This window comes from Mus pahari, chromosome 23 (genome assembly GCF_900095145.1).
Source record: "Mus pahari chromosome 23, PAHARI_EIJ_v1.1, whole genome shotgun sequence".
In the NCBI taxonomy this organism is placed as follows: Eukaryota; Metazoa; Chordata; class Mammalia; order Rodentia; family Muridae; genus Mus; species Mus pahari.
This window is the reverse complement of record NC_034612.1, coordinates 36,088,253-36,110,255: the sequence shown is the minus strand read 5'-3', so window position 1 is coordinate 36,110,255 and position 22,003 is coordinate 36,088,253. Positions and strand designations below refer to the sequence as shown.

Sequence of the window (22,003 nt, the reverse complement as noted above, 5' to 3'; positions counted from 1 at the left end):
TTCCTTCCTTCCTTCCTTCCTTCCTTCTTTCCTTCCTTCCTTCTTTCCTTCCTTCCTTCCTTCCTTCCTTTATTTATTTCTTTTTTAAGAATTTTTATTTATTTATTGATTATGAATTCACTGTGGCTGGCTTCAGTCACACCAGAAGAGGACATCGAATCCCATTACAAATGGTTGTGAGCCACCATGCAGTTGCTAGGAAGAGAACTCAGGACCTCTAGAAAAGTAGTCAGTGTTCTTAACCACTGAGCCGTCTCTCTAGCTCCCAGGTTGTTTTTTTTTTAAGTGCAACAGAAATGAAAGTAGAAAAAGCAGAATTGCATTATGTTTATATTATATTATATTATATTATATTATATTATATTTATAAGACATCATATATATGATGTCTCTTTACCATTATTATATAATTATCTTAAAATTTTAAATTTTATTGATTGTTGTAGTGGTTCGAATAGAAATGAACCACACAGGCTCATATATTTGAATGCATGGTCATTAGGGAGTGGTACTACTTGACACGGATTAGGAAGTGTGGCCTTGTTAGAGGAAGTGTGTCACTGGGCGATGAAGCCCAAGTCAGGTCCAATGTTTCTCTCTTCCTGCTGCCTGCTGATCTTGATGTAGAACCCTCAGCTACCTCTTCAGCACCATGTTTGCCTGCATGTCACTATGCTTTCCCCATGATGATAATGGGCTAAACCTCTGAAACTATAAGCCAGTCCTGATGTGATCATGGTATCTCTTCACAGCAATAGAACACCGACTAAAATAATACTAAAGGTTTATATTTCTAAAAAGGTGATGCCTACCCGACGGTTTGTGAAGACTGAGTAACATTCTTTCACCAGCACAATTTTGATGATCTCTGGATCCATGATAGCCAATATAGGCATTGGGCCCTCATAAAACCTAAGGGGAAAACAGAATGAACTGAATCTCAGAAGTCAGGCACTACAGCTGGAGTCACACACAGGATTTCAGTCTCAATCCCTGATGCACAGTACATATCCTTAGTTTTACAAAGCACCATAACATGAACTGCTAGTTCAAGCTCTGACTATAGAAGCCATTAGAGTCTCATGAAATGAAGACTTATATGGCTGAAGCAGGAAAGAGGCAATTAGGATACCCCTTTGAAGACATTCTGGTTATTGCCAATACCATTCTTGAGTGTTTAAATATTTCAGTATCTGGGTTAGAGGTGTGGCTCAGTGGTAGAGCCCTTTTCTGTCAAGTGTGTGGCACTGGGTTAGATTTTCAGATATATAAAAAATTAGAGAAAATGACTAAATGACCTAAAGGTCAAAACACTATGTATCAGAGGAAAGTTAGAGACAAACTATTGAGTGTCTCTAATGATGTTGCAGAAGCATTTACTTAGGGGACACTAAAGGGCAATACAACAAATGTCTGGCATTGGTCACAAGGTCTCTAAGGACTGTGTCACCTCAGCAATCCCTGTATCCAGGCCTGTGGTTTCTGAAGGTGGATGAGAAGAGACGAAGGGGCATAGCCTCCTCCCACTTTCTTGCGACTCACAATACTATGGGGGACACCTCCTCCAAGTCTCCAAAAACACCATCTGTACTGACAGCAAAGGATGACACCCTTGACTCAGCCACTCCACAGAACCACTGAAGACTTAACCCTGGAGAAATAAACCATGGCTGAATAGTTCCCTGCATTTCTTCTTCAGTGTCAGCAGAATTAGATGGGCAGGAAATACTCATATATACTTCTAGCAAAGTTCTTATCTTAAATTTAACTAGTGGACAAAAAGAAACTTTCCTACATAGATGTCTCATTCAGGACTGAGCTATCTACAATCTCTCAGGGTCTATACATTAGCCAGTTGAAGATCTCCATCATAATCATGATCTACTGAAGAAAGGAGCTTTGCTGATGAGACCAAGAGGTGAGCTACTCCATGGGTCTAATAACAAGTTGTTTGGAGTCCTTTCAATACTGTGTCCATTTAGCAGAATGATAGTAGCAGATTATCCTCCCAACACTCGGATCCTTGCAGAAGTGGGGAAAAGGATTCTAAGAGCTTGACACAGAGAATGCCCAGGAAACTGGTCTGGACACAATGGGGTAGTTGTACAAATGGATCCACCATGATTGTCAGCATACACAAGACCTTCACAAGCTCAAGATAGACAAAAATCCCAGCATCGAGAGGGGTGTGGGCAGGAAGTCCCATCCTTTGCTGAGGATCCATTGATGCCTAATGAAGGCAACTCCCATTTCCTCCCCTCCAGTTCCCACCATCACCATTTCCCTCCAACTTCATGTGTTCTCTCTCTTTTTATAAACCCTGCTTATTTCTGACAGTATGTCCATGCGTGTAGGGCCATCTACTGCAGCATGAGATAGCTGTTTGGGGGGCCCATCCCTAAAGAAATCTTGTCCTCCTATCAAGCTGTGATTTGCCAACTTCTCAGCTAAGTGTGGGACTTTCTGACCATATCCACACTCCATGCTGGAATTTTGTATGGCTTGATCTTGTGTAGCTAGGGAGGTCATAGACACTGAAGGATAATGTAACACTACATGGACATAACAAAAATATTAGCACAGCTCTCAACTCTTAACAGAGAAGCTTCTTTTAGCACAGCAGTTCTCAACTTGTGGATTGCAACCATCAGAGAACACATATTTCTGATGGTCTTATGAACTTTGACACCCTTCAGTAGCAAACTTACAGTTATGAAATAGCACCAAAAGTAAATTTATGGTTGGGGGTTCCTAAGATCATCAGAAAATCTGTGTTTTCTCATAGTTATGACATGCAGGTTGAGGAGTGCTGTTTTAACAGAACATGGTGACTAGCACAGAGATCCACAACTGCTCAACATGTGGAGAGTAAGAGACTGTGGAGTGTTCCTCTTATATGGAACATTGCTGTCATACCCTGTTTTAGTCAGAGATTCTATTGCTGTAATGACCAGAAGGCAAGTTGGGGGAGGAAAGGGTGTATTCCTCTTCCACTTCCATATCTGTGTTCATTATTGAAGGAAGTCAGGACAGGAACTCAAACAGGACAGGAACCTGGAGGCAGGAGCTGATGCAGAGGCCATGGAAGAGTGCTACTTGATCAGCCTACTTTTTTATAGAACTCAGGAGTACCAGTCCTGGGATGGCACCACCCACCATGGGCTGGGCCATCCCCACCAATCACTAATTAAGAAAATATCCTGCAGGCTTGGCTGCAGCCCAATCTTATGGAGGCATTTTCTCAATCCTCTCAGATGACGTCAGCTTGTGTCAAGTTGGCATAAAACTCTCCAGCTCCCCTTCCCCTTCCAAGGCTCAGGGATCATTCTGGAAGATGATCCAGATGGGGTGGAATGACTGTAAGAGCCAGAGGCGGCAGATGACTCCAGAGAAACTCACATCAACTATGACTGCGTGCACGGAGTTGTAAGGACTTCCCATGTTTTTGAACATGTGCTTAGAGGTTCTGAACATAACCTTAATGTATTAAAAGGGAGAGGTGGTAAGCCTTGGGTTTGGGGGATACCAAATCCCAGAGGGTGCCATGGCAGGCAACACTGTCAATTGAACTCATACTGTTCAACTTGCTGCCTGTGATATGTACCACATCAAAAGGCTTCACTCCAAGAACAGTGTGCTCATACTGTCCTCATGCAGGGAAGTGCATTACCCTAATTATTACGTGGATTGGAACTTTCCAGAAGACTCACCCCCATGTTTTTCCATACTTTTTATAGCAATCCTCGTCAAATTTCCACAAGCCCTGAGAAGACAAAGAAAATGAAACTTGTTATTTTTCTGTTACATGCTGACTGCTTCCTAACTAGAGCACAAATGACTAGGCTCACAAAACTGGACTTCTTGTCTCACTAGCAAGCACTGGCAAGTTCTTTATTTTATTTTAGGGTTAGGGTTAGGGTTAGGGTTAGGGTTAGGGTTAGGGTTAGGGTTAGGGTTCATTTAAAAAAATTTAACTTACATTATATCATACTCACTGATCCCCTGCCAGTCACCTCCTCCCACAATCCTCCCCCCACTCTCTCCTTCCCCTCTGAGTGGGTGGGGGTCTTCCTGGGTATCTCCCCACCTTGGCACTTCAAGTCTCTATGAGGCTAGGGGCTTCCTCTCCCACTGAGGTCAGACAAGGCAGCCCAAGTAGAAGACCATATCCCACAAACAAGCAACAACTTTTGGGATAGCCCTCCCATTTCGGTTGTTTGTGATCCACATGAAGATCAAGCTGCACTTCTGCTACATATATGTGGGGAGGCCTAGGTCCAGCCTGTGTATGTTCCTTGGTTGGTGGTTCAGACTCTGAAAGACCCAAGGGTCCAGGTTAGTTGACTCTGTTGGTCTTCCTGTGTAGTTCCTATCTCCTTCAGGGCCTACAATCCTTCCTCCTATTCTTTCATAAGAGTCCCCAAGCTCCATCCACTGTTTGGCTGTGGGTGTCTGTATTTTTCTGAAACAGCTGTTAGGTAGAGCAGAGGCCAGTTCTTATTAGCGATATCTAAAGGCATCTAAAGCATTCTAGTTGGACACACTGTTTCTGACTTCTGACACCACAGAACCTCCTCCTGATTTTTGTTGTTGTTTCTGTTTTGGTTTCTCTGTGTAGCTCTGGCTGTCCTGGACTCATTAAGTAGATCATGTTGGCCTCTAACTCACAGAGATCTGCCTGCCTCTGCCTATAGAGAACTGGAATTAAAGGCATGTGCCACCATCCCAGGGCCCTAGGAGGTACATGCTTTAATCCCAGCACTCAGGAGGCAGGGGGAGGTTTATCTTTTAAGAGTTTAAAGCCAGTGTGACCTACATGTACAGTTCCAAGTCAATATGGCTATATAGTGAGACACTGTCACACACACAATAGTCCCACTCAAAACTTTGAGGTTGGAGAGACAGTTATGCAATTAAGAGTAGTGTCTGCAATAGCAGAGGAAACAAGTCCAGCCCTCAACTCCAACATGGCAATCTACAGCTATCTGTAACTCTAGTTCCAGGGATCTGACATCATCTTCTGACCTCTACAGGCACCAGGCTCACATGTGGTGCATAGACATAAGTGGAGACCAATACTCATAGCCCTAAATAAAACCAGATAAATCTAATTGTAAAAGAAATTGCAATTCTAGAAAATGAAAGAACAGGCAGGTAGTGATAGCACCAGCCTTAATCCCAGCACTTGGGAAGCCTTTAATCCCAGCACTTGGGAAGCAGAAGCAGGTGGATCTCTGAGTTCCAGGGCAACCTGGTCTCCAGAGTGAGTTCCAGGACAGCTACAGATATACAGAGAAAAACAATCTCAAGAAATCAATCAATAAAAATAGAAATGAAAGAGCTTAAACACTACTCACATCAGCGTAGTTAAAAATGGTGCCAAATAAAGGTACAGGTTTTGGTCCAGGAATTCCTAGTTTCTTAAACAAGCCATGAGAATAGGTCCCATATCTGTAAAGTCACAGAGAAATACAAATTTATACATACAGACATGTGTCAGTCATGACTCAGGAACTGCAAGAGTCAAACCCAAAATGTAACATCTAAATGGCAAATAAGAGTAAAAATCCAGCTACAATTCCAATTACACTCCTCTCCAATGTCCTTCCCATCAAAATGATGGGATAGAGATAGTGGAAGCTACTGTACTTCCAGTCCACCAGAACATCATTGATGAAAAGTCCCGCCCAGATTTGGATTTTAGAGTTTCAGGGATTCAGGCTCAAGGCTCCCCAGGGTGTTCCATTTGCTCTTGTCCATTTAGAAAATTTCCTGAAGCAATGACTCTCATTAGATAAAAGGGGTATTTTTATTTGCATAACTGAATGGACTTAATGCCACAGGGCCATGGAAACCATATGGTATTGTTCTTCCAGACTGGTCAGAGACTTATGCCTTTGCTTTTCTCTAAGCCAGAAGTTTGTTAGAGGCTCTCACTGTTCTGAAAGTTGCCTTTTTAGAAAGACCTGGAACCAGTCATGGAGCTCTTATGTCCATATAATGATACTAGAGTTCATGATTGACACTGGCTTCAGAGAAATTTCAGGGACTCCCAAGATTCTCTGACTTGCAATCTGATTAACTTAAGCTATGGAGAAGGCTATTTTCCAGTATGTTCCCTTAGTGACCAAGGCATTGTTTAAAGGCCATTCCTCTCATGGGTCAATTTGGACATCCAATTGGTGATAATCATCCAAGAGCCATGATGTCAGACAGAATTTTCTATATCATGATGGTCAGTGTCGTGGTTTGAATGAAAATGGCACGTCATAGGCCCATATGAAGCGTCACTATTAGATGTGTGGCCATGTTGGAAGAAGTATGTCACTCTGGGCAAGATTTGAGTTTTAACTGCTCAAACCAAGCCTAGCTACACACTCTCCTTCTGCCTGTTGATCCACATGTAGAACTCTCCGCTCCTTCTCCAGTACCATGTCTGCCTATGCTTCCCACAAAGAAGAAAATGGACTAAAACCCCTGAAATTGTAAGCCAGCTTAAATTAAATGTTTTCTTTATTAGAAGTTGCCAGGGCCATGACGTCCCTTCACAGCAAAAGAAACCCCAACTATGGCATAAATTTGTACCACAGACTGGGATATTGCTATAATAGGGCAAGCCATGCTCTTGAATGTTGACTTTAGGACTCTGGATAAGAAAAATAGCTGAATGCTTTAAGTGGGCCTTAATGAGCCATCCTAGTATGAATATAGAAGGCAGTGGTACTGGGGTAATTTGAACTATGAAGGTCTGACTCAATATGTTTCTAAGGAAAAGAATGTTAGTATGTGGCCTAGAGGCTGTTTTTGTAATAGTTTAGCAAGGAATGTGGCTGCATGCTGCCCTTATCCAGAAAAAAAATTATCCAAGGCTAAATCCAAGAGATAGATTAACAGCATTGGCCGAGGAGATTTCCAGACATCATAGTATTGAAAATTGTTTGGTTGGTTGTGGCCACACTTATGCAGATTTATGAAAAGGAGCAGAGTGAGCAAGTGAGACTACAAATGGACAATTTAAGGAAAAAGGGCATGAGCAACTATAAACAGATTAATGGAGACCCTTATGCTAAGTGGAATAAAGGGAGTGGTGACTTCACTGCAAGACCTCACCCAACTAGGCTTCCAACTTGTGAGAAGGAATTAAAGAAAACATCTCTAATTACAGAACTCAGGAGGCAGAGGCAGGTGGATCTCTGAGTGTGAGGCCTGCTTGGTCTACAGAGAGAGTTCCAGGACAGCCAAGCTTAGGCAATGAAGCAAACCATAGGGAACAGAAAGCTGGTGAAGATGTCACATAATAAGAAAGAAGGCATGTTCCAACTCCAGCAAGCAGCAGAACTTGGCAGCTTCAGCCACATTGTTCTGGCTTTAGCATTAAGGGTAGAAGAAAGGGGTTATGGAATCTCCCTCCATGACAAAGGGAATCTGCTGTCATGGATATCCCTGCTTGGAGTCCTAGAGAGACCACTGTATGGAGTTGTGAGGTTTGTGAAGCCTGGACTGCCTGGGAGAACCTAGGATGTTGAAGATGCCACAGCTGTGGAACATCTGCCCAGAAAAGCTGCTAAAAGGGAACAGAATAACCTCAAGAAAGAAGAGTGTGTTGCAGTAAACAAAGCTGAAAGGAGTTGGAGATCTGAAGTCTTTTGACATCAGACATTGAGATGCAGAGATTGGAGTTTTCACAACTGGTTTTTGGTCTTGTTTTGGTCCAGTAATCCCTCATTATGTTTCCTTCCCTTCCCTTTGGAATGGTAATATATATCCTGTGCCATTATATTTTAGAAATTTGTAATCTGCTTTTCCATTTTGATTTTACAGAGGATTAAAGTTAAGAGATTGCATGAGTCTCAGAAGAGACTTGGAACTTTGGACTTTTAAACAGTGCTGATACTTAATAGACTATGGGAAATTTCAAAGTTTGACTGTTATGGCTACAAACCTATGGGAGCCAGGGAGTGGAATGTAGTGGTTTGAATGGAAATGTGCCTCATAGACCCACAAGGAATGCACTATTAAGAGGTATAGCCTTGTTGAAAGAAGTATGTCACTGGGAGTGGGCTTTGAAATTTCAGATACTCAAGCCAGGCCCAGTGACACTCTCTTCCTGCTGATCCAAATGTAGACCTCTCAACTACTTCTCCAACACCATGATGATAATGAACTAAACCTCTGAAACTGTAAGCCAGCCCCAATTAAACGTTTTGTTAAGAGTTGACATGTTCATAGTGTCCTTTCATAGCAATAGAAACCCCAACTAAGACAGTCATAAATGAGGAAGATTATTGCCTGTATATGGCAACTCAGTGTGTACAGAGTGCTCCATGGGGCCAGGCTGCTATCACTGATGATGTAACACATCCTAACTTCTCATGATGCTACAGACTTCCTGACTCCAGGGTGACTGACACATAGCAGATGCAGGAGAAGAAGAAAGACTGATAGATGGGATTCTGCAGATTACTGTAAGCTTTCACACAAGGGAGGTCTGATCACAGCAAACTTAGAAATTATAGCAGAAATGCTTATTTTGTACAAAGGTTTGATCTGACCAACAATCTTTTGATTTGCAAAACAAAGGAACTTTAGAAGGTCAGGTTCTTCCTATTAATTACAGATTAAGTATATGGCATAAAATATGAAACGATACATGTTTCAGATATACAAATTAATACCTTTTACCTCTCGTATTTTTTAAAATTAAATTTTAATTATTTTACATACATGAGTATTTTGCCTGCATGTGTGTTTGTTTACTACATATATTCAGTGACCACAGAGGGCAGAATAGAGTCCTGGAGCTCTTAGAACTGCAGTTATAGATGGTTATAGCCACCATGTCGAACTGGGAATTAAACCCTGATTTTTCTGTAAGTACAATGTTTTTAACTGCTGAGCCATTTCTCTAGTCCATTCTCTCTTTGTTAATGGTGAATCTTTAACTCGATGCAGTTTCTAAACATTTGCTACAAATCAAGTGAAACTCATAAACATTATCAAATATAGCCAAGAATTTGCATAAAGGGACATGCACTAAAGGATCACCAAGGAATACCTCAAAAAGGCCTGACTAGTAACTGGTACTCCTCCTACAAGATTGTGCTTTCTGCTTGACTTAGGGTTTCACTACTGTGAACCATTCTATGACACCATTACCAAGGCAAATCTTATTAGGACAACATTTAATTGGGGTTGGCTTACAGGTTCAGAAGTTCAGTCCATTATCATCAAGGCATTATCAACATAGCAGCATCCAGGCAGGATGGTGAAGGAGGAGGTGAGAGTTCTACATCTTCATCTGAAGGCGATTAGAAGACTGGTATCCAGGGAGCTAGGATGAGGGTCTTAAAGCCCACACTCACAATGACACACTTGCTCCAACAATGCCTAGGCTGTTCTCAAGATTCTCAAAGCTTGGAAAGGCTATGGTTGCTAATGTTGCTGTGCTAAAATATTCCACAAGAAGCAACTTCCTAATAGTGCCACTTGTCTGGGCCACGAATATTCAAACCACCAGACTGCTTTTTGCTTTAAAAAAAAATTAGTATTTAGTGGTTCCAATATTGCAAGGTGGAAACATGATTTTAGAAAATAATAGAATTCTGGATAATGGTCAAAGAAAAGAGAGTTATGGATGTCAACATTTCTATAATTGCTGGGGTATTGTGTTTATTGGGGTGTTTTTTAAATCAACTTGACACAAGCTAGAGTCACCTGGGAAGAGGCAATCATACTTGAAAGAATGAGAGGAAATCTTTATCAAATTGGCTTGTGGACAAGTCTGTGGGGTATTTTCTTGAATGGTGACTGATGTAGGAGGGCCCAGTCCACTACAGGCAGTTTCACGCCTAGGCTGTTACTGCTGGGTGGTATAAGAAAGCTGGCCAAGTGAGCCATAGGGAGCAAGAAAGGAAGCAGTGTTCCTCCAAGCCTTATGCCTTGGTTCCTGCCCTGAGTTCCTGCCCTGGCCTCCTTCATGATGGACTGTAAGCTGTAAGGTGAAATAAAGCCCTCTCCTCCTCAGTAGGTTTTGGTCATGGAGTAGAAAAAAGAACAGTTACCATGTGGGGGTTTGTGTAAATCAGATTAGAAGGTGTGACAAATGGAAGCAAGAAACAGACACATCCACAGGTAACTAGTCATACACTCATCACTTATGCTGACAAAAGAGAAAAGAGAGGAAAGGAGGAAAAAAATCTAAGCAACCAGGCAATAAGGTCTCTCAAAGTTTGGAAAGGTCATGGTTGCTAAAGTGCTAGTCTTATTTCTGTTGTTGTGCTAAAATGTTCCACAAGAAGCAACTTAGAGGGGAAGGGTTTATTCTCATAACAACTCCATACAACAGTCCATTGTATCTGAGAAGTCAAGGCAGAAATTCAAATAGCCAGTCACAGTGAAGAGCACAGAGATAACAGACAGGTCTCTGCTTGTTTGCTTCCATCCAGTTGTGTGTGTGTGTGTGTGTGTGTGTGTGTGTGTGTGTGTGTGTGTGTGTGTGTGTGTCATTGGTAGAAATCCTTATATGTGTGTGTGTGTGTATGTGTGTGTGTTATGCTTCCATCCAGTTGTGTGTGTGTGTGTGTGTGTGTGTGTGTGTGTGTGTGTGTGTGTGTGTGTGTTATAGTTGCATAGGGTATGCTGCTGCCCACAATGAGCTGGGTCTTCCTACATCCAATCAAGACAGTCCTCCACAGGGTTGCCTATAGGTCAACCTAACCTAGACAATTTCTCAATCAAAACTTTCTAGGTAATTTTAGGTTGTGTCTACCAAGCTGGTAGTTAGAAATTAGCCAGCACACTAGTCAATTGTTTATAATGCCACACAATTTTTGGTTAGTCTAAGTATAGACTGAGAGCCACCTGCATTATTATATGGGCAAGTCTTGTCAAAACCCATAAGGTTAGAGTTCTGGGTAGGACTGAATAGGATGGCCAATGATATCAACTACCTGATGTTGATTTAAGCTTCCCCTCCATTATCTCTTTGGATGTTTCAACAGAAAAAGAAAGGGGGGAATGCATTTCCAGTTACAGACAGGGGAGGGCCTGGACAGCTACTTACATGTAGGAGAGCATCAGGCTGGTAACCAGCAGCACCCAGGTTTCTATAGAAAGGTTGGGGATGAGCTCCATCTTAGCTTTCCCTCAGCAGTTCAGGCCTCCAAGTTTCCCTCCGAGCTGAGAGTCTTGCAGGGCTCCTCTGCTAGGCCTAGCTGGCATCTAGTGAGGCCAGTCTATTTATTTGCTGGGAAAGGAGGAGGTGACAGGGATACAGCCAGTACAAGGGCCACTTGCACACTGCCCGAACTTGTAGTTCTGATGTGGCCTCTCCACCTGGCATTTGTCAAAGTGCCAAAAAGGTCATGCATTTCCCTACTCTGACCTTTGAGCTTATGTTCTGTGTGTATTTATTCTTTCAGGAGCTCAAATAAATCCTCCAGCACTACTTCCTTCTGATTTTTATTTGTGTCTATGGTGGTTCAAACTCCAAACACACTAAGTCCACACAATTAAACTATATCTCCTGATCTTTACCTATTCAAGGCCCTCTCCCAATAAAGCTCGTACTTGCTCTGGAAGATGTGAAGCCAACAAATGAACTTCACTTGCCACCCTGCACTGGTTCCTTGGCACACAACACAGTTGCTTTTTTTTCAATTTTTATTAGGTATTTACTTCATTTACATTTTAAATGCTATCCCCAAAGTCCCCTATACCCTTCCCCTCTCCCCACTCCCCTACTCACCCCACTCCCCCTTCTTGGCCCTGGCCTTCCCCTGTACCGGGGCATATAAAGTTTGCAAGACCAAGGGGCCTCTCTTCCCAGTGATGACTGACTAGACCATCTTCTGCTACATATGCAGCTCTGTAATCTTTAGGATATGCCAGGGCATGCCGCTCCACTCTCTAGCTCTTACATTCTTTCCCCATCTTTCCTTCAGGGTTCCCTGAGCCTTGGGTAGGAAGGTTGATACAAATGTCTCATCTACAATGAATCACATTTTAAAATATATCTAATATGTCTCTGTTAACGGTCCTTATCTAGTCTGTTGGATATGTTATGCTGGAGTTTTCATGATCACTTTAAAGACAAGTAGACAGACAGAAGTGAAAGAGGTGTCCAAGACTGAACAAGGAAGGCAGGAAATAGGCAGAATTATGATGAATTAGAATTCTGTAGGCAATGTGTGCTTGTCTTTAAATGGCCTCCTGAGTACCTTCCTGGTTGAGTTGGCATCACAGAGTGTAAATATTTCTTTATACACCTTCTAAAGTACTCCTAACAAGACCACAAGTTGTTACAAAATGGCTGCAGTGTGGTTTATCTTCTGTGCCTGGCCCTTTAAAGGATCCCCAGTTCTAGTCAACTGGCCCTTTAAGAATTTTTAGCAATTTAATCTGCTTGACTCTATGACCTTCAGTGTTGGTTGCCTCTTGGATTTCTGGAAATGGGATAGGATATAAGAAGGCCAGTTGAGTCTGGGGGTGGGGCTAGTAGAGTGAGAAGAGAAGACAATCAGTGAAAACATTGAGTCTGGGGGTGGGGCTAGTACAGTGAAAAGAGAAGACAATCAGTGAAAACATTGTTAGGAGACAGTTGGGCCAGGAGGAGCTGAGCTGAGCAGATAGGCTAGAACAGTTGTTATGGCTTGGAGTTTGCTAGTATTGGGATAACTGGGAAGGGAACATTTAAGCAAATAATGGGGGAACTGAGGGACAAGGAGTGGGAGAGACATTTGAAGAGACTGGGTTGGAACCTGAGAGGAAGGCAGACAGAAGTTATGAGAACTGGTTACCATTTGCAACAAGAAAAACATTAAATGCACACACACTTTACAAATGGCTTAATAAAAAAAAGAACCACAAACATCTTAGTGGCCATTATTAAATTGTGAGTTCCTGAACTCATCATCCAAGCAGACAGGCAGATGTTCTAGAGCAGTGGTTCCCAGCCTTCCTCATGCTGAGAAAGGCTCACCCTTTAATACATTCCTCATATTATGGTGACCCCAACCATAAAATCATTTTTGTTGCTAGTTCATAACTAATTTTGCTACTGTTATGAATGATAATGTAAATATCTGTGTTCTCAGATAGTTAGTTGTGAGTGACTCCTGTGAAAGGTCCATTTGACTCCTAAAGAGGTCATGACCCACAGGTTAAGAACCATTGTTCTAGAGAGTTCTGACATATTCCAACCAGGGTATTCAGAAACACCAGGAAAGCAGAAAGCATGTGAAAGCAAGGGTTAGAGGAGAAATCAAAGGATATTGGCAAATTTCAAAAACCCACAAACTGGGAATGGCCAGAGTTAAACATCAAATTTATATCTTACTTCATTCTCTGCTGCTATTGTGGAATAATGATTTTCTAGTTACATAGGTTGGGAAGTCCAAAGTCTAGGGGTAGACATGTGGTCTAAGTGCATCTTTCTTTATCACTCAATCACTGAAGGTAGGAAAACAACAGAGAATGAGAAAGAAGTGAAGGATCATCACATCATCTCCTCAAGAATACAGTCTTGTATTCTTGAGCTGTGACTGCAAAAATGGGACCAATACATTCATGAGCAGAGACTTAACAGTAGATAAACACCACTGGGAGGTCCCATCAGCTAGAAACAATATATTTAAGATTAGTTTTTAACCACACAAGTGGGGTACACATTTAAACCATTGCGATTATCATTACTGAATGAATAAAAATTCTTGATTATGAGGTGCTGTGTCTAAATTTTATTAATTAATTAATGTTTCTCCTATTTTTTGAGTTCATGCATGTGTGTGTGTGTGCACATGGGTATGTGCATTCCTGTGTATGGGTGGCCTGAGGGTGACGTCATCTCCACCAACTCTCCTATCGTATTCATTGAGGCAGGGTCTCTCAGTAAAACCCAGAACTCTCAGATATAGTTAGTCTTACTAGGCAGCTTGCTGTGAGGATACCCTGTCTTCTCTGTTCTAGCTGGAATTACAGACATGTCACCATGCCCACCTGGCATTTTGGAGGATTTGAACTTCTGTCCTTGGGCTTGTGTGGGGATCACTTTGGACACTTAGCCACCTCCATAGGCATTAGCATCTTCATATTCATTCCTCCTAAAAAGCCATCCATTTGCATAGCAGACTCTGAAGCTTTTGTGCTGTTTTAAGGCTCCATCCTGGACCAGTCATCGGGAAGCTTCAGGCTGAGCAGAGCCCCTGGGTGTGTTTCTGGCCTTATCATGCCCCCCGAGTGCCATCTTACAGGTATTACCACATACTTCTGAGATTTAAAAAAAATTGAACTAATAATAGCACATCAGAAAATTAACCATTTTCAAGTATGTGAAGCTATTGCATTTAGCACACATGCTTTAGGGCAGCTGCGGTCTCTGCCCCAGTCCTACCACAGCTACCCAAAATTCTATGCACAGCTAGCATCTCCCATCTCCTATCACTGATCCACACTGTGTGACTGTCTCTGTGTGCTCACTTGTGCTCTTCAAATAATTGGGATCAGACACCACATTCATGTCTGGTGTCTTTAACTTAGTATGGAGTGTTTTTTCTCTGTGCTTATATGTGCTTTACCTGTATGTATGTATGTATGTATGTATGTATGTATGTATGTATGTATGTAGGAATGTCTACCATGTGTTTACTTGGTGCCTGTGGGGCCAGAAGAGGGTGGCATGTCCTCTGGAACTAGAGTTAAAGGTGATTGACAACCATCATGTGGGTGCTGGAAAGTAAACCCAGGTCCTTCAGAGGAGCAGCTAATGCTCTGCCTCTCCAGGCTCTACTATGACATTTCAAAGGTTCACCTCAGCATCAAGGGTCTAATTTTTAACATTTTTTGGTAATTTCATTCATGTATATAATGAAGCTTTGGTCATTTTACTCCATTTTAACTTTCATAGTCTCTCTTCCACAGAAACCCTTTTTCTCAACAAATCCCTCTACCATGTTCCTCCTTTCTCTGTCTCTCTGTCTCTGTCTCTGTCTCTCTGTCTCCCACTGGGTTTAATTCTGGCTGCTTTCATGAAGATGGATTGGCAATCATTTACTAGACCATGGGCAACATATCAGTGGTTACATCACTGAAGAAAATATACTTGAACTACTTGTAGTCTCTTAGTGGAGTGTGGGGCCCACAAACCTTTCACCCATGGACGATGAAGGACAATGGGCACAGTCATTTGCAAGCGTTGTGTAGGCAACCACAGCTGCACTGAGTTCATAGGGACAGGGAAAAAGTGGAGAGGGTAGTGGGATATGGGGATGTCTTAGTTACTTTTTCATTGCTGTGACAAAACACCATGACCAAAGCAAGTTATTAAAGAAAATGTTAAATTGGACTTATAGTTTCATAAGGTTAGAGTCCATGATGGCTGTGGTGGTTTGAATATGTTTGGCCCATGGGAAGTGCTACTATTATGAGGTGTGGCCTTGTTGAAGAAAGTGTGTACCTGTGTAGGCAGGCTTTGAGGTCTCCTAGTGCTCACATTCTGCTCAGTGTGAAAGAGTCAGTCCCCTTCTGGTTGCCTTTGGATCAAGATATAGAACTCTCAGCTCCTTCTCCAGCACTGTATCTGCCTACATGCTGCTATGCTTCTTGCCTTGACAATAATGGACTAAACCTCTAAAACTATAAGCCAGCCCTAATTAAATTCTGTCTTTCATAAGAGTTGCCATAGTCAAGGTGTCTTTTCACAGCAATAAAACCCTAATTCAGACAATGGTGGAGCAAAGCTATAGTTACATAAATAGATGAGAGTTCACATTTCTTGATGCATAAGCACCAGGCAGAAAAAGCTAACAGAATAGCTTGGACATTTGAAATCTCATAACCCAACCCTAATGATACACCTCTTCCACCAACAGGGTTATACCTCTTGATACATACAGACTCATACACACACACACACAGAGAGAGAGAGAGAGAGAGAGAGAGAGAGAGAGAGAGAGAGAGANAGAGAGAGAGAGAGAGAGAGAGAGAGAGAGAGAGAGAGAGGAGACAGACAGACAGACAGAGACAGAGAGACAGAGAGTTTTATGTATATGCATACATAAAACTGGCCTTATGTAACTAAATAAAAAATAAAATAACAAACTTATTAAAAATAACAACCTTGGCTACTTAATATCATAATGAACAGGGCAAAAATAAATACCTGGATGTGTTGTGCAGTTATTTCTATGCTGGAGTGTGAAGACACACCTCTGGGCTTGAGTTGTGGCACAGACTGAGATTTGAAACAGGAAGTGAGATTCACACATGCAATTTAGAATGAAAGAAAGGGATCACCTAACAGTTCTGTTGAAAGGAAGTCACCACTTCACAGGGAGTTTCTGAGCCCCATGAAGCACTCTACATCTGCCAATCACTCACTTCACCTTGGGAAGCCATTTCTATTCTTTGTTCCCCTCTTTTTCATCAGGAATTGCTTGTTCTTAATTCCCAAGTACTAGAATTCTATGAGCTAAGTTAAAAACCACCAAGGATATGGACTTTGAGGAAATTGGGGCAGGTGTCTTGGTTACTCCCCACCCTCCTTTTACTGATTCTTTGTGAATTTCACATCATGCACCCAGCAAGGAGTGGAGTCTTCTCCCCAACAGTGCCCAGTGGGACCTTGGGCCAGCTTGCCTGTCTGCCACAGGCAGTGAGGAGCTGGGGAGAGACATATCTCCTGCACCCTGTGCCACTGCACAGGAAAAGAGGGGCAGGGCCAGCTCTCCTGAAAGCCATAGCTGATGAGGGGAAGGCCCAGTTCTGCACAGATCTCAGATATCAAAATGACCCCAGGTAGCAGCCCAGACCAGAGGCATCTGCATGGCCTTCAGTGGTAAAATGGACCATGAATAGTGACATTGACCCCAACTGCTGCAGAGTCATGGACACAGACATGGCCCTCTGTTGCAGCATGGGCAGGGACATCACCATGGTCTCAGGTGGTATCATAGGATACTCACATCAGGCTGTTCTTCATTGCCATCACATCTCCAGTTCCTCCTCTCTTCACAGTGCACAAATGGTTCCATTTAACTTTCATTCCCATCTCACGTATTTGTTCATTGTAGTGGCACCTGCTGACAAGTGGCCCTCTAGATGTCTTCTGTGTGCCTGCCACCACATCTCAGTTACTTTTCTATTGCTATGAAGAGATGCTATGGCCCAGGCAACCTATAGAAGAAAGACTTTAACGGAGAGCTTGCCTAGTGAGACAACAGCCATGGAGCAAGGAGAAAACCAACTGGGAATGGGATGGCTTCTGAGATCTCAAAGCCAGAGCTGGGAGGTAGTGGATCATGCCTTTAAGCCCAGCACTAAGAAAGGAGAGGCACTTAGATCTCTGTGATTTCAAGGCCACTCTAGTCAACAGAGGGGGTTTCCAAACATCCAGGGTTATATAGTCTCAAAAAATAAATGAAAAAGAAAAAGAAGAGAAAAGAAAAGAAGAGAAGAGAAAAGAAAAGAAATCTCAAAGCTCACTATCTAAAAAGGCCATATCTTCTAATACTTCCCAAATACTTGCATGAATGAACTGGTGTTTTATTTTGGGCTTTATTGTTGTAAAGAGACACTATGACCAAGGCAACTCTTATAAAGCCAAATGTTTGATTGTTTCAGAGGTTTAGTCTACCTTCATCACAGTGGGAAGCATGGCATTGTGCAGACAGCTTTGATGCTGGAAGAGTAAAGGTTTCTACATCTCGATCCAAAGGCAGCAAGGAGGAGACTGTCTTCTGTAGTGTGGCTGTGTCACACTGGACAGACTTATATATGAGACATCAAAGCCCCACCTCCACAGTGGCACACTTCCTTTAACAAGGCCACATCTCTTCTAATAAGGCCGTACCTCCAAATAGTGACACTTCCCATGGGATAAGCATATTCATACCACTAAACCTGGGGACCAAGTATTCAAATACCTGAGTCTATGAAGGCCATTTTTATTCCAGGCACCATAGCAAGTGACTGAAGCTTTCTGCCATGTAGAACATGTTGCCGTTTGAACGATGACAAAGATTTGCTGTTTTCTTACAGAGCCATCAGCCTTCAATAGCCCTTGTTAAATATTAAACAGAGAATTCGACTGACCACATGAACTCCGTGAATTTCAGTTTGTCCTCACTCGGTGTCTCTGCCCAAAACTACACACTTAGGGACAACATCAGCGCTGGCATTGGGAAGTCAAGATCTCTATCACAGCCTCTCTTGGGTAATGCGCATTGAAATGGAATCTAAAGGCAGCTGAGGAGCAGCCACTCATGATGACACAGACCCAGTGCTTTCATGTAGCAGTGTCTCATGACTTGTCTCTGTTGATGATTAAACAAAGATCTCAGCCTTGAATCTTTAGGATGTTCAGAATTCTTCCATTTTCCTTCTTTCCTTCCTTCTTCCTTCTCTCCTCCCTTTCTTTCAAGTTTCTTTGATATCTCTATTTATTCCTTTTAAATGTTTGATGATCACCCTCACCCCTTCACCCTCCCCATCATCCTTCATTTCCCCCATTTAGCTCCTTTCTCACCCCACTGACTTTGTTTAAAAGAAAGGTTTATTTTAATATTATGTGTATGATTGCTTGCCTGGATGAATATCTGTGCACCACATATGTGCAGTGCCCACAGAGGCCAGATAAGAGCTTTAGATCCCCTGGAGCTGGGATTACAGAGGGTTGTAAGCTGCCATGTTAATGCTGAGAATTAAACTTCAGCTAGAGCAGCCAGTATTCTTAACAACAGAGCCATCCTTCTAGCCCTCAGCTTCTTCTAGACTAGCATTTCTCACACCCCAGGTCTTCTTTACATGCAGCTCTCGTGCAGGTGGCCATTTCTCCTGAGTGCCTGTGATTGCAATGGTCATGGCTTATCTAATCAACAGCATTTCACAGTATTCATCCCTCCGCATCCTCTAGCTCTTACAATTCCAGAGGGCATCTCTTTGACAGATATAATTTATGAATATGTCGTTAACTGCCTTTTATGGTAAGTAGAGTTCTCACTCCCAGTCTGTACTTGAGAAGAGTCCGTTTCAGTATCTCTACCTGCCTGTGATAGGCTGATTCAAGTCCAAACTAATGAAGGTTTTGATGTGAGCTGAGGTCATATTTTCATACTTAACAGGGGCTATATGTGCAAGCCAGCACTATGAGAAACAGAAGGTATGTGGGCTTTTTTGTTTTGTGTTTTGTTGCTATTGATGTTGTTGTTTGCCATTCAACATCTACTTTTTCCCTAAGAATTTTTTATCAAATTTTTTCTTACAATATATTTTGATTGTGTTTTCCCCTCCCCCAATTCCTCCCCACCTTCTTACCCACCTATCTTAGTAAGGGTTTCCTTGCTGCAAAGAGATATCCTGACCATGACAATTGTTGTAAAGAAAAACATTTAATTGAGGCTGACTTGCAGTTTCCGAGGTTTAGTCCATTATCATCATGGCAGGAAGCATGGCAGTGTCCAGGCCACTGAGAGTTCTACATCTTGAGTCAAAGGCAGCAGAAGGGGATACTAATTCCACACTGGTCTCCTTTGCTCATGCTCTGACCAGTATGGAATTATAAGTAGATGCTTTGCATTAGCTCAGCCACTGCTGGTCATGGTTCTAACAGAGATGTGGTTAATATACCCAAGGAGACTCCACTGGAGAAAACTGATTTTTCCTTTGCCAAGGCATATCAATTGCAGATAACTTCTTGGATAGAGTTGGAAACCCATGTCGCCTTGTCCCTCACAGTGCTGGGACACCATCTGTCTGGAACCTGTCCCAGCATTGTTCTGTTATTGCCTGAGTGCTGCATAAGTTTTTTTAATCAACTTGGAACAAGATAAAGTCCTCTGAGAGGAGTGAACATCAGATAAAAAAAAAATGCCTCTATAATATCCAGCTGTAGGGCATTTTCTTAATTCATTATTACTACAGGAGGGCTCAGCCCAATGTAGGTGGGGCCCATCCCTGAACTGGTAGTCCTGGGTTCTATAAGAAAGCAGGCTGAGCAAGTCATGTCGAGAAGCCAGTAAGCATCCTTCCTCCAGAGCTGCACCAGCTCCTGCCTCCATGTTCCTGCTCTGTTTGAGTTCCTGTCCTGACTTCCTTCAATTGTGAACAGTGATATGAAAGTGTAAGCCAAAGAAACCCTTTCCTCCCCAACTTAGTATTTGGTCCTGGTGTTTCATCGAAGTACTAGAAACTCTGCCTAAGAGTTTTTTGGTTGTTGGTTTAAGAGAGGTGAGAGAGAAAATTGAAGTAGAAGTGTTTTAGCAGATGCTGGAAGTAAGAGAGATTACAGAATCAAGGGGGTGCAGCACATTCTTACAGTTACAGGCACAGTAGGAATTTTCAAATCATTCTAATCCTCTGCGTCATTAGGATTTACTTTTGTCATCTGAAAAAAAAAACACAATTCTAAATAATAACAACTAATAGTGTTATTTAGGATTCAGTGACATAGACAGCAAAGCATGTGAAATGGTTCCTTCTTGAGGTATGAATCCCCCTGAGGACTATTATGCTCTGCTGACTTATTCCTGAGGCTGTGCTCTCTGGAAAGGGCTGATGGAATGGCTTTTCACAGAAGAGAGGTATACCAACTGCGGATGTAGCGAGTCTGGGTTTGGATGCTGTTGGGTAAGACTTGGACAGATGGCAGAAACATTTCTCCACAGTGCAACTTGATGACCCAGTGAGCTTCTTAGAGTCACTTACAGGAATATGGGTGAGGGGTGACTTCTAGGAGCAAGGACCACTCAAAGGCAGTTACATCATCCAAAAGCCCGCCCAAGGAGAGATGATGATTCACACATACCACATCCCTGGGACAGTGTATGGTATACAGGTAGTGGACAGAGCAGTCTCTCCTGAGGCAGTGTCTGGTCCCGGAGGTCTCTCCTTAGCAAGTGATTATTGCTTCTGTGACTTGGTGAAGAGCCTCACAGACCTTAATTTCAGCATAACGGTGTTTACTTCCTGAGTCCCAGGAGCCTCCTTCCTCCCTCTGGAAAGAAATGCTTCAGTTCAGAGGAAATAATGGCACACTAGATATTTCAAACTGTCCTCCACATGTTATGGTACTCTACTACAGGAGGGCTGTGGATGAAATCCCCAGACAATTGTTCCCTTTCTATAAAAGTGTGTGAAACAGCCAATAGGCCACTCATTTGGTGCCTTAGTTAGGTTTCCATTGCTGTGAAGAGAAACCATGACCAAGGCAACTCTTATAAGGGACAACATTTAATTGGGGCTGGCTTGCAAGTTGAGAGGTTCAGTTCATTATCATAACAGGAATCAGGACAGTGCCCAGGCAGACATGGTTCTATAGAAGATGAGAGTCCTCCATCCTGTTGCAAAGGCAAACAGAAGACTGTCTTCCAGGTAGCTAGGAGGAAGGTCTCAAAGCCCATTCATACAGTGACACATTTCTTCCAACAAGGCCACATCTCCTAAGAGTGCCACTTCCTGGGTCAAACATATTCAAACCATCACAATTAGGATGAAGGGAGAAAATTCCCCATGGGAGAATGGCTGCGCTGAGGGTCAGTCCTCAAAAGCAACAAATTCTCCAAATAGCCTTTGGAGCCACTGACAGCATGATGCAGGTGTTCTGCCTCATCCCAGACTTTGATTTATTTATCACAGATCTCTCTAACACCTATGGTGACAGAGAAATGATTCATTATGGACAACATGGAGGTAAGCAGAGGAGGACACCTCCCTACCATGTACTTAAGGAGTCACACTCTGGTGTGGAGAAAGACAGTCAACAGGAAGGCAGACAAAACTTAGTCATCACCAATCACTTCACTGATAAAAAAGATCCGACCAGGGTGCTAAGACAAACACTATATATATATATATATATATATATATATATATATATATATATATATATATATATATATATATATATATATATATATAAAGCTGAACAGGAACTGTCTAGGGTCCAGGGGGAGGAGGGATGAAGAGGAGGGAGAAAGAAGAGAGGAAATGAGAGAGGAGAGAAGACAAGGAA

At 42.5% G+C, this 22,003-nt stretch overlaps 1 protein-coding gene across 2 annotated transcripts in view; it reads right to left on the bottom strand.

Moving 5' to 3' along the window:
• The window catches only part of LOC110312811 (cytochrome P450 3A25), a 38,940-nt gene extending 27,705 nt beyond the window's left edge, over nt 1-11,235 (bottom strand). The window contains exons 1-4 of one of the 2 annotated variants that reach the window (XM_029533657.1): nt 11,063-11,235; nt 5,358-5,451; nt 3,711-3,763; nt 813-912 (exon numbers count right to left, since the gene is read on the bottom strand). In XM_029533657.1, the coding sequence (XP_029389517.1) occupies nt 813-912; nt 3,711-3,763; nt 5,358-5,451; nt 11,063-11,133 (318 nt within the window). In that variant the 5' untranslated portion in view covers nt 11,134-11,235. The remainder of the gene's footprint in view (nt 1-812; nt 913-3,710; nt 3,764-5,357; nt 5,452-11,062) is intronic. The other variant, XM_021186706.2, reaches the window with a different exon arrangement.
• Nucleotides 11,236-22,003: the final 10,768 nt, after the last annotated feature.